Source organism: Pongo pygmaeus, chromosome 12, assembly GCF_028885625.2.
Source record: "Pongo pygmaeus isolate AG05252 chromosome 12, NHGRI_mPonPyg2-v2.0_pri, whole genome shotgun sequence".
NCBI lineage: Eukaryota > Metazoa > Chordata > Mammalia > Primates > Hominidae > Pongo > Pongo pygmaeus.
Genome location: NC_072385.2, coordinates 27,159,372 through 27,175,476, shown reverse-complemented (window position 1 = coordinate 27,175,476; position 16,105 = coordinate 27,159,372). Strand labels below are relative to the sequence as shown.

Below are 16,105 nucleotides of genomic sequence, written 5' to 3'. Positions count from 1 at the left end.
GGTATCTTGGGTTCAGAGAACTAGAACTCAGGCAGATGGTGCTGCTTGGCCCTCCCAATGCAGCCACCCAGCAGAGCTCATTAGCTGTTTGATTTGGGGGTTGGGGAGGATAAGAACGGAGCCTGCAGACCCAGTCTCCTGCTGCCAAAGCCCTAAGGCCCAGGATGAGGACGCGGGGCATGAAGGAGGCCCAGAAGAGGGGCAGGAGCCAGGTCTTGGAGCTGAGGCTGGCGCTTCCAGTGGCCGAAGAGGTTCTTGGGATGTGCATGGATTTCCAATTCCATGTAAGGGGTGCCAGGAGAACAGTAGTGAATTAACAGCTTCTTCCACGACACAGATGGAAAAGCCACTTTTATTTTAGGCCTGATGATTTTCTTCCTCTCTCTTCCCCCCACACCCCCAAGTGTCAGTTCCATCCCAGAAGGGTAACCTAAAGGATGCCTGCAGACTCACAGCCTCTACACAGAGCCCAGAGTCTTTGAGCTGTTCATACTGGCAATTTTTTTTTAAATTTTTTTTGTGAGACGGAGTCTCGCTTTGTTGCCCAGGCTGGAGTGCAGTGGCGCGATCTCGGCTCACTGCAACCTCCACCTCCCGGGTTCAAGCAGTTCTCCTGCCTCAGCCTCCTGAGTAGCTGGGATTACAGGCATGCACACCACGCCCGGCTAATTTTTGTATTTTTAGTAGAGACCGGGTTTCACCGTGTTAGCCAGGATGGTCTTGATCTCCTGACCTGACCTTGTGATCTGCCCGCCTCGGCCTCCCAAAGTGCTGGGATTACAGGTGTGAGCCACCATGCCCGGCTTTTTTTTTTTTTTTTTTTTTTTTTTTTTTTGAGACGGAGTCTCACTCTGTTGTACAGGCTAGGGTGCAGTGGCATGATTTCAACTCACTGCAACCTTTGCCTCCTGGGTTCAAGTAGTTCTCCCGCCTCAGCCTCCTAAGTAGCTGGGATTACAGGCGCCCACCACCATGCCCGGCTAATTTTTTTTTTTTTTTGTATTTTTAGTAGAGACAGGGTTTCACCACGTTGACCAGGCTGGTCTCGAACTCCTGACCTCAGGTGATCCACCCACCTCGGCCTCCCAAAGTGCTGGGATTACAGGCGTGAGCCACCATGCCCGGCCCATGCTGGCATTTTAAAAGACACAGTGCTCTGGTGCTCCCCTGGGCATCACCTAAAACGACTGTTCTGTGCCTGGAGGAACTGAGTTGGGGAGCTGGAGCCTGGCAGCCTGGCATCTGAGTTTCCTCTGTGTCAGCTCTCCAGAAAGCCCTCATCGGGGACAAACAGAGCTCAGGAAAAGCTGAGTGCATGGCCCACTTCTAGGCAGTGTTAATTATGGGCTCCGGGGTGGTATTTTCCTGTCCTCAAGTCACCAACCAGCCTCCAGGGCTGCTGATGGGGACTGAACTGTTCCAAGGCCTCCCAGGCCCCTCCTCTGACACTGCTCCTGACACCTTGGCCTGGGTTGTGCTGTGCTGTGGAGCAGCTGCTGGGTGGGAGAGGGGAGAAAGGATGATGCCCAGCTGGAGGCTGGCAGAGTGGGCACTGCTGCCTGTGGGTCAGGGGGTTTCACAGCAGAAGATGCCCCTGTGTGGGCTGGGGTGGGGATCTCAAGGGGAGGCAGGCACAACCCCCTTTGGGTCTGAGGCTGCTGGCAGGAGGTTCCAGCCCACCTGGGCCTCCCGGGGCCTCGCCCTAGGTTGATTGTCTTCCCCTCCCTGGAAAGTTCATCTGCCCGCCCACAGGTGCATGTAGATACGTGCACAGTCCCCCGAAGGCCCTGGTGAACAGTTCTCTCTTTCCAGTAGAGTCTCATTGTGTTTTGCAGACTTCATTCTTCCCAGCTCGTTTGTGCGGCGAGTAAGGGGTATCATTACCACTCTTTACTTGTTAAGTTGCCCAAGAGAGGAAAAAAACAAACAAGAAAGTTTTTCCTCCTCCAAGAGTCTAATTACTTGTTTGGTGAGTCTCAACCCATATACATTTCCAAAGAGGGATACTCGATGCCTGCCGAAGAAATGTCCTTGGGCACGTTTCAGAGACCCTCTGCCCGCCGTCCTACCGTCTGCCAGCACTGCAGCTGGGCAGGACTGTTGCCAGCACTTTTCAGTGAGCTTAGGAAACTGATTCTTACAGTGGTCCTTGCGGAAGTGCCACCCCGCTACAGCCCTCCCTGCTTTGTGTCTGTTCTGCCTCCAGTCTTGACATGCCATGCTGCTTTGTGCTGCCCTGCCTCCGTCTTTTCTGTCTCTGTGTCAGAAAAGAGACATTCCCATTCCACCTTCCACATTTCATATTCCTTGTCTTGTCCCCTCACCACCCCCAAGTAACACCCGCTCCTCTGAGAAGGCTCTGTACCTTTTACGTGCTTTGGTATTTGCATAAAGACATTCACTTGTATTTCTTGATCTGGCTTCTGTTCCTCCTAGACCGTGAGCTCCTTGAGGTCAAGGTCTCCTGTAGCTTGCCTTTTTATCTTCCACACCTGGCTAGTTCCTGAGCACAGTGGAGTGTGCTGAAGTGGGTCCTCAGGGTGGGACACTCACCCTCTAGAATGGTGAAGGCTCAAGTATGTGCTTCTGAATATCCCTTACCCAGCTTCCAGGTTCTTGATTCTGATGCCCCACCCATTGTCAAATTTAGCATCTGCCTTCTGGATACTGCCAGCCCATCTTATGACTTGTTTTCAGTCTCCCTGTTTTGGTCCATTTGAGATGCTATGACAAAGTACCTTAGACTGGGTAATTTATAAACTGGGAAATTTATTACTTACAGTTCTGGAGGCTGGGAAGTCCAAGATCAAGGTAGCAGCAAATTTGGTGTCTGGCGAGAGCTGCTCTCTGCCCCAAAGAGGAGGTCTTCTGGCCAATTCCTCATGTGGCAGAAGGGTAAAAGGGGCAACCAGCTCCCTCAGGCCTCCTTTCATTATCAGGGCACTGATCCCATTTGTGAGAGCTCCATTCTCATGACCTAATTTTCCTCCCAAAGGCCCCACCTCTTGATGCTATCATACTTGGGATTAAATTTCAACATATGAGCTTTGGAGGCACATAAACACTCAGAACATAGCACCCTCTTTGCTGTGTAGTACTTGGTCAGATTTGTTTTGGATTCTCTCCATTCATTCATTCTCATTCTTCCATGCACCGGCCATGTTTTTAGGCATGGGGCCTGTAGAGATGACCAACACAGATGTGGCCCCTGCCCTCATGGGACTCCTGTTCTACCAGGGAGAGAGAGAAGGAGAAGCAAGTCAACTGCTAAGTTGGACAATGTTGAGGAATGAGAGCAGAGTGGAAACGTAGGCTCTGCCCCGGGTGGGGTGCGGGAGCTCACGGTGCAGAGAACACGTGGGGTAGGAAGTTTTGGGCAGCCATCCTTGGAGAAGATGCCCGGACCCATTCTTTTTTATCTTTCTACTCTCCCGCTTATAAAAATGTCCTTAAGTGGTCTGACAGAAAAAAAGGCCCTGAGTATGTAAGGTTCTCCCTGTTTGTTGATGTGGTCAGATTTTTTTTTTTTTTTGGAGAGACCAGAAGTACTTGGAAACCACCAGTTGCTTCATTTCCCCAGATAACACCTGTGGTGTCAGAGAAGGCAAAAACTGATTATCTTGGGCCAGGGGTCATGGCCAGCCCTTTTCGTGGGAGTGGTGCGCCCTGCCCTCCGTTCCCCACTCTAACCCTCTGCTTCCTTTTGGCCTGACAGATGAAGACAAGCACCTGTGGTGCCCCTCACTGCAAGAAGTCAGGGAGGCATTCCACAGCCTGGGTGCCCACAGTCCTGCCCTGTACCCTCTGGGGCCCCTTTGGCACGGTGGCAGGTGAGTACTTCTCCTTCCTCACTGCCTTTTTCTTTCATTTTTTTTAAGAGACAGGGTCTCTCTCTGTCACTCAGAACTGGAATACAGGGGTACAATCACAGCTCACTGTGGCCTCCACCTCCCAGGCTCAAGTGATCCTCCCACCTCAGCCTCCTGAGTAGCTGAGACTACAGGCACGCACCACCACCTGGCGAATTTTTTAATTTTTTGTAGAGGTGGCGGGGGGGTCTCCCTACGTTGTCCGGGCTAGTCTTCAACTCTTAGGCTCAAGCGATCCTTCTGCTTTGGCCTCCCAAAGTGCTGAGATTACAGGTATGAGCCACCCCACGCCCAGCCACCTGTTCTCTTGTTTGTTTGGAAGTTGCTGGACTCAGGCTCTATCCCATGTGTAGGGAATTACAGAACAACCACACACCCCCACCTGTGGATCTGAGTATCACACCAAGAAGGAATTTCCTTGCTCCCAGCCTCAGGGAGATGGGAAGCCCCCGGGATGTATGAGCCTGTTTTTGGCACTTCCTGACTCAGCCCCTGCTGCCCCCACTCTCTGGTGAAACCCAGACTTCACAGCCTGGTTAATATCCTTGCAGACACGTCCCAGTCCCTTGAGTCTCTTCAAGCCACTTGTTTGGCACGTTACCTAGTATCCACTCACGAACAGCAGGGCATGCTTTTACGTTCCCACAACCCTCAGTTTTGTGTTGTGAGTGCCCCCGTTGAGCCCCGGGCTGACTTGCTGGTGGACATTCATGATCATTTGCCTATGCCTGGTCCCTGCCTGTGGAGAGGAATGCCACATGATGCATAAATAGCTCTGGTGGGCGGATGGCGACTTAGCTTAAGGTCGTAGAAGTGTTATATATCATCATCTTGTTCTACAAATTTTAGCACATCCAAACTCTCTTGAGAACCCTTGGAGAAGGTGATTTGAGATGGAACAGAGTGTTTTGAAGCCTGGAGGGGCTGTCGTATAGGACTTCCCCCCATGCTTCCCGCTGACAATCCCTCAGCCCCAGGAGGTGCCAGGCCCCCTTCCCTTGCCTTGGCGGGCAGATGTTCCTCTGCATGGAAAGTGGGAGCTCGCCTAAGAACCTGTTCCACGACTGTGTTTAGCAATTGTCTGCCAAGCCAAACCACACTCAGCTCTGCTATAAATACCCCACACATGTGCCAGCCTGCCGTGCTCCTGCCCCTTTCCCTCCTGGAGCTCGCAGCTCCATGTCTGGTGTAATGAGCCACTTGCCTCCTCCTGGCACAGAGCTGCAATCGCACACCGTCTTGGATGAGCGGGGGAGAGAATTACACTCAGAAAAACAAATGAACGTCTGAGGCAGGCAGGGGCCGTGGAGTCCAGAAGAGCCACTTGTGACTGCTGTGCTGAGTGTCCCTGTGTCCTCCTGGGAGTGGGAGGCGGCACTGGAGACTTAGCCACCGGGTCTTGCTCTGCTCTGCAAAGAGCTGCTTCCCCCACTGCCTGCTGGTTCTCCCAGGATTTGACTGCGGCTTGCCCTTCATGCTGTGTGACAAATCCGTTGTCTCCAGAGGCAGAGTGGGCAGGAGGGATGAGAACTGTGGCCCTTTAAACCCATCATCTCAAGTACTTTGGGACACAAACCCCAGCACACAGACTTCAGCTTTCCCAGGCGCAGTTAAGCCTTGTGTGGGAGGAAAGCAGGGCTGTGTTGTCCTAGATCGGGCCCAGGGAGCTGCCAGGGCCTCATGGTGTGTCCCAGACACACCGTTTTAACGTCTACCTCCTTTGGGCCCCAGACCTTGGCCTGGCTGTTGACACCATTTCCCATCAGAGGATTCAGAACTACCCTCGAGGACCTGGCTGACAGCCGCAGGGCTGATTTCCCTGCTCCTGGCTCTGGGAGCAGGCTGGGGACCACCTGCCAAGCCCCTCAGGGCTGGGGAGGCTTTCCTGCCTGGAGCCCCTCCCCGTGTCTTCCTCGGGGTGGGAGGATGGCGAAAATGCCTGGGTAGGTTTCCTGGGCTGCTGCGTTGTGTCATGGATTGGAGGGTGACCCCTCCGGAGTATTCGGGAAGCATCAAGGAGGTTCCAGCATCTCCTCCCCAACGGTGTGGCATCCTTCATGGATGCATGGGCCCCAAGAGAAACCCCACGGCAGGCTATCTTCTCCCTGTGTTCCTTCTTGTCCTGGCTCCTCACCAACTCAGAGGCTGTCTTGTGCGAGCTGGCTCCGCCCAGGCATCTTTTTTCTGTGGACTTCCAGGGATGCCTCCATCCAGGGGAATGGATACCTCTGGGGCTTCTCCTGGGCTACCCACAGTGCCTCACAATGGCCAGGGCTCAAAATGAGGGCCTCAGACGTCTGTGCATGGCCCCACCGTGACTGGGCTGTCTCTCTAGTTGCTCTGAGAAAGACAAGTCTTCCAACATTTCTTCCTAATCTCGGATTTCCTTAAAAGCCATCACCATCTCCCATCTAGCGCTTCCAGATTTCCTTTCAGAAAGATGCAGTCCTTCCGCAGCTGGGCCATGCAGATCTCCTGGCATCCACCTTGTTGGAAACAGTGGCCCTCTGCTCAGTGATGAGACTGGGGAGGAGAAACAGGAGGACGTTTCAAGGAAAGGATGGAGCGTGGATATGAATGGGAAGCGGGTGGTGGGGGAGCTCATCAGCATCCTCAGAGGGGCTCATGCCCACGCAGCAACATAGCATGGTCCTCCAAGGCTGTGCGTGGTCCTCCAAGGCTGTTCCTGCTACCAAGCCCAGCTGAAGTTAGAGCCCTGCTCCGATGCGCAGGCCTGGCCGCTGAAGACCAAAAGCCTGGAGCTGTTTCCTGGTGCCAGAAGCCTTGGCCACTTGGTTTTCTTTTCTTTTCTTTCTTTTTTTTTTTTTTTGAGACAGAGTTTCACTCTTGTTGCCCAGGCTGGAGTGCAGTGGTGCCGTCTTGGCTCACTACAACCTCCGCCTCCGGGTTAAAGCGATTCTCCTGCCTCAGCCTCCTGAGTACCTGGGATTACAGGTGCGTGCTACCATGCCTGCTAATTTTTGTATTTTTAGTAGAGATGGGGTTTCACCATGTTGGCCAGGCTGGTCTTGAACTTTTGACCTCAAGTGATCTGCCTGCCTCGGCCTCCCAAAGTGCTGGGATTACAGGCGTGAGCCACCACGCCCCGCCAGCCACTTGGTTTTCAAAGGAGCAGCCTGGTGCAGAGACCAAAGGGGTAAATACATGACAATTAACACGTTGACAGGGCATCCTATCAAGTAAGGGGGCAGTTGATTAAGGAGACAGCTCTTGGTTAAGGTGGTAGTGGTGCTCATACACTGTACCTGCAATCTTCCCTCTGAGAATGTCAGAATGCCATGCAGATGGTAACTTCATTTTTTCAACTTTTGGGGGAAGAAGATGCGGATACCTGGGTAGAGGCCAGTGACATGTCCCTTGTAAGGTTAATGAGTATTGAACGGTGTCTCCGAGACAGAAACCCAGTTCCTAGGTGCTGGCCACAGACCCTGGAGCCAGGCGTGGGAGCAGTGAAGCTGCTTTGCTCATCAGAGTCCAGTGGTGGGACCATCAGCTCACTCTAACCTGCTGAGCCCAGGAGGGGAGCGGGGATAATAGATAGGCCGTTGAATTCCCGGGCTGTGGCCCCTTGTTGACAGCAGTGGTGGAGTTTCGGGGATCAGCTGATGCTGCATCTCAGAACAGCAGCTGCAGATGCCAGCAGTTCAGTCAAGTGAGTCCTCTGAAAGGCAAGGATTAGAGGACCCCCATTATATTGCCCATGAGTCCGTGGGCCCACAAAGTTCTGGAACTCTGGCCAGCCAGGCATTCACTTGGGAAGGCTGACATTTCTTTCCAAGGAGGACAGGGCTCTCCCCACAGCCACACTCCTCTCTGCAGCTCAAAAAACACATGTCACCACCTCACACCTTCAACGTTCCTTCTCCCCTTGGCAGCATCTCTCTTCTGCAGATGTTTGTAGTCAACTCTGTGTGCCCCGTGCTGAGAAACCTGAAAGCACACCCACCTATGGCTGCGTGTGTTCACACTCAAGGCTGGTACAAACCAGAGCTTCCCCTCACATACTGGCGCAGGCCCAGCCTGTGCCCAGATGTGCAAATGCCAGCCTTACCCATTCAGTTGTGGCCCTAATAAATGCTGAAATCTGGAAGAAGGACTGAGCCCAGCCGCAGTTTCCACTCCCCCACCAAGTTTGGTTTGTTGGCACCAACTTCCTGGTACCTCGGAGACAGGTCTCGCCTCCCTCCCCTCTGAGCTCAGCGCCAGTGCCAAGCAGAGAAGAGCAGAGACTTCACAGGAGCTGTAGGACGGTGCTCTTCCTCCCCTGTGCCAGGGGGCTGCCTGGAGCCTGCTGTCATCAGCAGTGTGGTTGTCCTCAATATCTTCACTTACCACTGTTAGCAGGAACCTTAAGCCGTTTCTTAAGAGTGGAGAAGTGGGTGAGACAGCAGAGGGGACCCTCATCATAAGCTCACTTAACATACTTGAAATGAACAATGTACATTCGGCCATAGAGAGGATGAAGGTGATCCCGCCCAGGCTCTCGTCCTGTGAGCGCGTGCCTGGGAGGGAGGCTTGTGGAAAGGGTGATGAGACTGCCATCCACTAAGCCCCACCAAGGTCCCCCTCACCGTAAGCATCTCACCACCCTGTGTGTGGCTTGATCTTTAAAGGGGGGGGATTTTTCTTTCCCCAGCCCTGGTCTCTAATATCATCTGGTGCTCAGCCAGATCGGGTCCGTCACTCGGGGAAACTGGCCATGCAGGTCTTGTCAGCAGACAGCACATCAGCTCAGGGTGACACCTTTGGAGGGGGTTTTCAGGGATGTTTTATTCTGATTTCCCCCATATGTGCTGGCTTGTGAGCCAGCCCCCGTGTCAGCTACCACTTTGCAGTGTATGTAGGCTCACCCTTGTCGAACGGACCCAGGGAGAACTCACGGACTTTGGGGGGATTGGAAGTGTGATTTTCTGGTTTCCAAGATTTTCCGGAAAACTAAAGCTCGAGGCCTCACCTGAATGGTAGCACGTGGGAGCCAGTCCCCAGGGAGCACCCCCATGCGTCCCCCACTCCTAGAGTTCACGTAGTTCTGTAGCCTCCTCCTACACCAAGTCAGGTTGGGCCTGTGTGACCAGCAGAAGAGGTGGGATGTCACTTTCAAGGTTAGGTTGTGCAAGTTTGCGGCTCTGTCTTGGGCGTATTCTCTCTTCCTCTCTCTTTCACCACTGGCTTTGGAGAACCAGTGGCCATGTGGAGAAACTGTGTGGAGAGGCCCTGGGGCCTGTGGATCAGTGACCAGGTGAGTGAGCCGGGAGGCAGGCCCTCCAGCCTAGTCAGGCTCAGGTGACCGCAGCCCCACCCAACATCTTGAGGGCAACATCCGAGAGACCCCTGAGCCAGGACCACCCAACAGAGCTGCCCTGGATTCTTGGCCCTCAGAAACTGCATGAGATCATCTGTGTGGAAGAATTTGCTGTGTCCAGCAGATGAGCAGCCTCAGGGCAGCAGTGTCCCACTTTGCGCCTCACTCCTGCCCCTGTGCCCCCTCCTGGGTTTCCCATCGTCACTGTTGTTGTCTTACCACAGGGTGCTTCCAGGCGAGGCTGGCCTGAGTGAGAATGAGGAACAGGACGCTCCCCAAGAGGTTGCCTTGGACATCAGCCTGGGCCACATCTACAAGGTGAGTCAAGCCGCCTGCCTCATGTAGGGCACTCTCGGCTCGCAGTTCAGACCCCTTCAGCAGCTTAATTCCGGGAGCGTCACGGAGAATCTCCGGCGAGCTCAGCACCACGGCAGGCACTGTGCTGGCTGTGGGCCGGATGCTACAGAAACTGTTATTGGAAACGGGTCCTGATCTAGGCCCCAAGAGAGGGTTCTTGGTTCTTGCACAAGAAAGAATTGGGGCCAGGCATGGTGGCTCACGCCTGTAATCCCAGCACTTTGGGAGGCTGAGGCAGGTGGATCATTTGAGGTCAGGAGTTCCAGACCAGCCTGACCAACATGGTGAAACCCCATCTCTACTAAAAATACAAAAAAAATCAGCCGGGCATGATGGCGGACACCTGTAGTCCCATCTACTCAGGAGGCTGAGACAGGAGAATTGCCTGACCCTGAGAGGCAGAGGTTGTAGTGAGCCGAGATGGCACCACTGTACTCCAGCCTGGGCGACAGAGCGAGACTCCATCTCAAAAAAACAAACAAAAAGACTGGACGCAGTGGCTCATGCCTGTAATGCCAGCACTTTGGGAGGCCGAGGCAGGTGGATCACCTGAGGTCAGGAGTTCGACACCAGCCTGGCTAACATGGCGAAACCCTGTCTCTACACGAAATACAAAAATTAGCCAGGCATGGAGGCTGAGGCAGGAGAATCGCTTGAAACTGGGAGGTGGAGGTTGCAGTGAGCTGAGACTGCGCCATTGCACTCTAGCCTGGGCAACAAGAGAGAAACTCCATCTCAAAAATAAAAAGAATTGGAAGCAAATCCGTAGAGTAAAATGAAAGCAAGTTTATTAAGAAAGTAAATGAATAGGCCGGGTACGGGGGCTCATGCCTGTAATCTTAGCGCTTTGGGAGGCCAACGTGGGTGGATCACCTGCAGTTAGGAGTTCAAGATCAGCCTGACCAACATGGTGAAACCCCGTCTCTACTAAACATACAATAATTAGTCGGGCGTGGTGGCGTGTGCCTGTAATCCCAGCTACTTGGGAAGCTGAGGCAGAAGAATTGCTGGAACCTGGGAGGCGGAGGTTGCAGTGAGCCAAGATGGAGTCACTGCACTTCAGCCTGGGTGACAGAGCAAGACTCTGTCTCAAAAAAAAGTAAAAGAATAAAGAATGGTTACTCCATAGGCGGAGCAGCCCCAAGGGCTGCTGGTGTAGTATTTTTATGGTTATTTCTTGATTACGTGCTAAGTAAGAGGTGGATTATGAGTTTTCTGGGCAAGGGGTGGGCAATTCCCAGAACTGAGGGTTCTTTGCCTTTTTAGACCATATAGGGTAACTTCCTGACATTGCCATGGTATGTGTAAACTGTCATGGTGCTGGTGGGAGTGTCTTTTAGCATGCTAATTCATTATTATTAGCATATAATGAGCAGTGAGGCCGACCAGAGGTCACTCTGGTCATCATCTTGGTTTTGGTGGTATCTGGCCGGCCTCTTTACTGTAACCTGTTTTATCAGCGGGGTCTTTGTGAGCTGTATCGTGCCAATCTCCTATCTCATTCTGTGAGTAAGAATACCTAACCTCCTGGGAATGCAGCCTGTAGGTCTCAGCCTTGTTTTACCCAGCCCCTATTCAAGATGGAGTTGCTCTGTTTCAAACGCCTCTGACAAGCACACTCTCCACACCTGTGCCTGCCACCCAGGACCCTGCAGGGACCCCGAATCCTAGCCTCACTGTTTCCTGAGCTCCTACCCAGCATGGCCGCGGGGCTCACAGTACCATCCCTCTTGCCTAAGTGTCTCCCAGGGAACTGGTCCTCGAAGTACTCTCCTGTTCTCCCACGCCCCGGCCACCCCTGCCCTCTTTTCTCTCTACAGTTTCTGGCGCTGTGTGCCCAGGCCCAGCCGGGGGCCTACACTGACGAGAACCTCATGGGACTGATTGAGCTGCTGTGCCGCACTGGCCTGGACGTGGGGCTCCGCCTGCTGCCCAAGGTTGACCTCCAGCAGCTTCTCCTCTTGCTCCTGGAGAACATCCGGGAGTGGCCAGGGAAGGTACTAGACGCCCAGAGCCTGGTCCTCACACAGCTTCGTCACTAGGGACCAAGGTGGCCCCTAGAGTGCCCTGGGTGGGGATGGCACTGCCTGGAGGTCATCAGAATGTCCCTGGTCTCTGTGACTGCCCACTTACTCCCCTGTGCAGGCTGGGTGGCGAGAGCAGGGGGAAGGCAGTGTTCTCCTGTAGCCCATGAGGTGTCCCTCTCCTGCAGCTCCAGGAACTGTGCTGCACCCTGAGCTGGGTGTCTGACCACCACCACAACCTGCTGGCCCTCGTGCAGTTCTTCCCGGACATGACCTCCCGGAGCAGGTGCGTGCTGCTCCCCCACTGCCTCCTCCCTCTCACACGCATCTCTTCGGGGTCTTGTAGGGATCCAGAGTCCTCCCCATCAGCCCCAACAAACCTCCCCTGCCCAATTTCTAATCCCCGGGAGGGAGAACTAAAAATATAACTCACTAATGAGTTCTTTACAAATGAAAAAAAGCTTAATTTTCTTAACATGGTCTTATTAGCAAAACAATTGCCTTGTGCAATTAGCTCCTGCCTGCAGGGCCCCCACTCTCCTTTCTTTGGGGCTCCCTCCTCAGTCTTCAGCTCCTCCTTGTCATTCAGACCTCAGCTGAATTCTGTCTCGTGATCACCCCACTCCCACTCTCACCTTTCGATTCATCCTTCTGTTTTGTTTTCTGCCTAGCATTTACCCCAGCCAGAAATTATGTTACTGTTTGTTTCCTTGTTTATGGCTGTGGCTTTCCTCGAAGTTACCTCTACCAGAACAGCTACCTTGTCAGGGTCACTGCCATATTGTCCCAGATCTAGAACAGTGCCTAGTGTGCTGTTTGGCGCTCTGTAATTTTTTTTTTTTTTTTCTTCTTCTTCTTGAGACAGAGTCTTGCTCTGTCACCCAGGCTGGAGTGCAGTGGCGTGATCTCGGCTCACTGCAAGCTCCGCCTTCTGGGATCACGCCATACTCCTGCCTCTGCCTCCCGAGTAGCTGGGACTACAGGCACCCGCCACCACACCTGGCTAATTTTTATATTTTTAGTGGAGACAGGGTTTCACCGTGTTAGCCAGGATGGTCTCAATCTCCTGACCTCGTGATCTGCCCGCCTCGGCCTCCCAAAGTGCTGAGATTACAGGCATGAGCCACCACGCCTGGCCTGTAAATTCTTTTCGAATGAATGAAGTGGGTAAACAAACTCAGCCCAGGAGGAGATAAGGCCCATTGGCTGGATCTGGCCCTGCTTCTCTCTCCACTTTCCTTCTCCCACTTTTGGCTACAGTCTTACGGAATTGCCTGCCCTTCCCGGAGCAGACCACTCCCATCCACTTGCCTTGCTCTTCTCTCTCCCTGTTCCCTTCTTTTTCTGGGCCTGTCCCTTTGCAGCTCCTCCTGCCTAGAATGACTCCCTTCCTACCCCTCACCTTTGGCAGACACCTCTGTGTTACCCTCCACTGGGACCCCTTTCCTTCCCCTGCACTGTTCCGAGGGTGGTCTCTGGGAGCCGGCTTGGAGTTTGAATCGCCTCACACCCCCAGGGCCCAGCCTGGTAGAGGCTCTGCTTGTTGACTAAGTTACCTTCAGTTTGTCCTGGGCTCCGCTTCAGTGCTGAGCAGGCAGTCCCATCTCTTTCTGTCTTTCCTGGGAATCTGGCTGGCAGAGAGGCAGCCTGTGCACAGTTGGGAGAGGGCAGGTTTCATCCTCTCTCTGAAAGAATGAGACTTCTGGAAGCTCTGTCAGAGGACTCCAGGGGCCTCAGTCAGGGAGGCTGCCTGCAGCCCAGCAGCCTGGGATTTCTTCATGGGATGGAGAGGCCGACCCTGCCTCCTGATTCCCTGTTCTTCCAAGACCGCCCATCCACTCTGCTTTGCCAGCTGGAAATTACAGTCCTAGAGGTTTCTGCCATCCCCACCTGTTACCCCTTTCGTCCCTAAATCCTGTCCTTTCTGCCTTCTGTATCCTAAATCCAACTCCGTGACAGCCAGGACCATGTCTGGCTCATGTAAATCAGTCACCTCCTTTCCTGCTTTCATCTCACCGGCTCACCTGGAGGGTGGCAGAGGCATTTCTTCCTCTTCTCCAAAGTCTATCTGCTCTGTAGATGCCTGGGGGTTCCTGTGATGATCACATCTCTGCCTTGCCATGTTTCCCGTTGCCTGCAGGGCCAGGTGCAAATTCTTAGGCTGGTCCCTAGATCCCCTCATCCACCTCGTCCAGCCAGTTTTTCATTTGCTCCATCCAGGGCATGGTGTTTGTGGTTGTTTTTCTCACACATACACACAATAAACCTCACTCTTTTCACAGCTGCATAGTATTTCCCTAGCGTGTGTGCCACTGTAGTCTCCTAATGTAGCAGGACGGGCCACAGTCAAGAATCCCTCAGACACCAAGTTGTGGAAGGAAAGGGCTTTATTCAGCTGGGAGCATTAAACTGAGCTCCCTGAGTCAGCAATTCCTGTCGCTTTTAAGGGCTTACAACTCTAAGAGAGCCCACGTGAGAGGGTCGTGATCGATTGAGCAAGCCGTGGGTACGTGACTGGGGGCTGCATGCACTGGTAATCAGAATGGAACAGAACAGGACAGGGATTTTCACAGTGCTTTCCCATATAATGTCTGGAATCTATAGATAACATAAACCAGTTAAGTCAGGGGTCAGTCTGTAACTACCAGGCCTGGAATGCAGCACTGGGCTGTCTGACTACTGATTTCATTTCTGTCTTTTCTTTAACTCCTACTTTTTCTTTGAGGCAGAAATTGGGCATAAGATAACATGTCCTCCCTTACTAATACTGGACATTCTTCCAGTAACTGTTTATATGAGCTTTGGGCGTCTGTGCAGATATTTCTATGAGATAAATTCCTTGAAGTGAAATTGCAACCCTAAAGTATGTAAAGCTGGACCTATTAGTAACACCACCAAATAGGTATGAAAGTGCATATTTTTCTGCATTCTCATTAATGCTACATATTCTCAGTTTTGTTTTTGAGTTTTAGTCAATCTGATGAGTGGAAAACATCCTGTGGTTCTAATTTTCGTTTCCCCGATTACCAGTAAAATTGAGTATCTTTTCATGTATTTATTGGCCTTTTGTGTTTCTCTTACTGTAAATTACCTTTTGGTATTTCTTACCCACTTTCCTATCAGTTAATTTATCTTCTTATCAACTCTATTGATCTTCATGTTGCTTATTATGTTACAATGTGTTTTCTCCAAAGATTATATAGATTGTCCTTTTTAAATCTTTATGGTACCTTTCAGTGAACTGGAATTTTTTTTCTTTTTTTTTTTTTTTTTTTTTTTTTACTTTTTCAGTCCTTTTTTTTATTTTAGAATATATTTAGATTTACAGGACAGTTTTATGTATAATGCAGAGAATTGATTGGGATTTTTGTGTAATGTAATCTTTCCATATGGAAGACGAAGGGTTTCCCCACCAAGACCATAAAGATAGTGTGCTTTCTTCTCTTTCAGGACTGGCTTTACTTTGTTTCCATCAGCTCTTAATCCCAACTGTGTAATCTGTTTGTCCTTGGTATGTGAGAAGGATCTAACTTGATTTTTTCCATCCCCAAACAGCCAGTGGGGACCCAACGTCAATTTTTCTGCCTTTTGTTTTGTTTCTTGAGAGAGGGTCTCACTCTGTCGCCCAGGCTGGAGTGCAGTGGTACCATCATGGCTCACTGCAGCCTCGACCTCTTGGGATCAAGTAATCCTCCTGCCTCAACCTCCTTAGTAGCTAGGACTACAGACACATGCCAACACACCCATCTAATTTTTAAATTTTTTGTAGAGACAAGGTCTCCCTATGTTGTGCAGGCTGGTCTCAAACCCCTGGGCTGAAGTGATCTTCCCACTTCAGCCTCCCAAACTGCTGGGATCATGGGTGTCAGCCCCCATGCCTCACCTTTTTGGTCTTAATAATTCATCCTTTCAAGACAGATTTGAAGCTACCTTCTCCATATCCTAAGTCTATGACTTCGCTCCTTCATCTGCTAGCCATGTTAAACTGTGATTTCATGAATCAGTGTCTTTTGTGGAATCTGTGGGTAGCTCCAGGGCCCATGGCAAGTGCCCTTTAAATGCCAGGAAATGAATGAAACAGAGCATCTTGCGCCTGCTTTTCAGGCAGCCACGTCAGCAGGGTGATGCTTTGTGCCAAGAGCTTTACTAGGAAGGAGGGTGCCTTATCCGGATCAGTGTTATTGATTTTATTTTTCTAAATAGATAAAAGCATTCAAATAAAACAAAATTCATAAGGTACCAAGGGAGTACCTTTTTGAAAGTACTCCTTTCAGATTTGATGTTGAAAATGCACTTCTTCCCCTGAGCCAGAGCCACCTGGCTGGCCGCCAGCCTCTGTCTGCGTGTGCACATACCCGCCGTTCCCGCACCTTCTTTGCTCTTCAGGGTGTGTTCTGGCCGTCATCCCTGATTGGGTTGTAAAGGGCTCCTAATTCTTTTTTCCTGCCGCGTTGTACTCACTGTGGGTCTTCAGTGAGCCGCTGCTCCACTGTGCTCCCCGCGGCGGCCACAGAGCTTACTGGCTACCTTCA

General features: G+C 52.0%; 1 protein-coding gene and 1 long non-coding RNA gene across 5 annotated transcripts in view; one reads left to right on the top strand and one right to left on the bottom strand.

Annotated features, from left to right (window-relative positions):
• FAM178B (family with sequence similarity 178 member B) overlaps nt 1-16,105 on the top strand; it is a 106,189-nt gene that overhangs the window by 49,939 nt on the left and 40,145 nt on the right. For all 4 annotated transcript variants that reach the window (XM_054475916.1, XM_054475915.1, XM_054475914.1 and 1 more), the window contains 4 exons: nt 3,716-3,830; nt 9,417-9,510; nt 11,370-11,546; nt 11,762-11,859. In XM_054475916.1, coding sequence (XP_054331891.1) covers nt 3,716-3,830; nt 9,417-9,510; nt 11,370-11,546; nt 11,762-11,859 — 484 coding nt within the window. The remainder of the gene's footprint in view (nt 1-3,715; nt 3,831-9,416; nt 9,511-11,369; nt 11,547-11,761; nt 11,860-16,105) is intronic.
• Nucleotides 7,165-13,936, bottom strand: LOC129030519 (uncharacterized). Its single transcript, XR_008500670.1, has 3 exons — nt 13,598-13,936; nt 13,130-13,258; nt 7,165-8,953 (listed from the first exon to the last, which is right to left on the bottom strand). It is a non-coding gene; the product is annotated as an uncharacterized LOC129030519 (long non-coding RNA).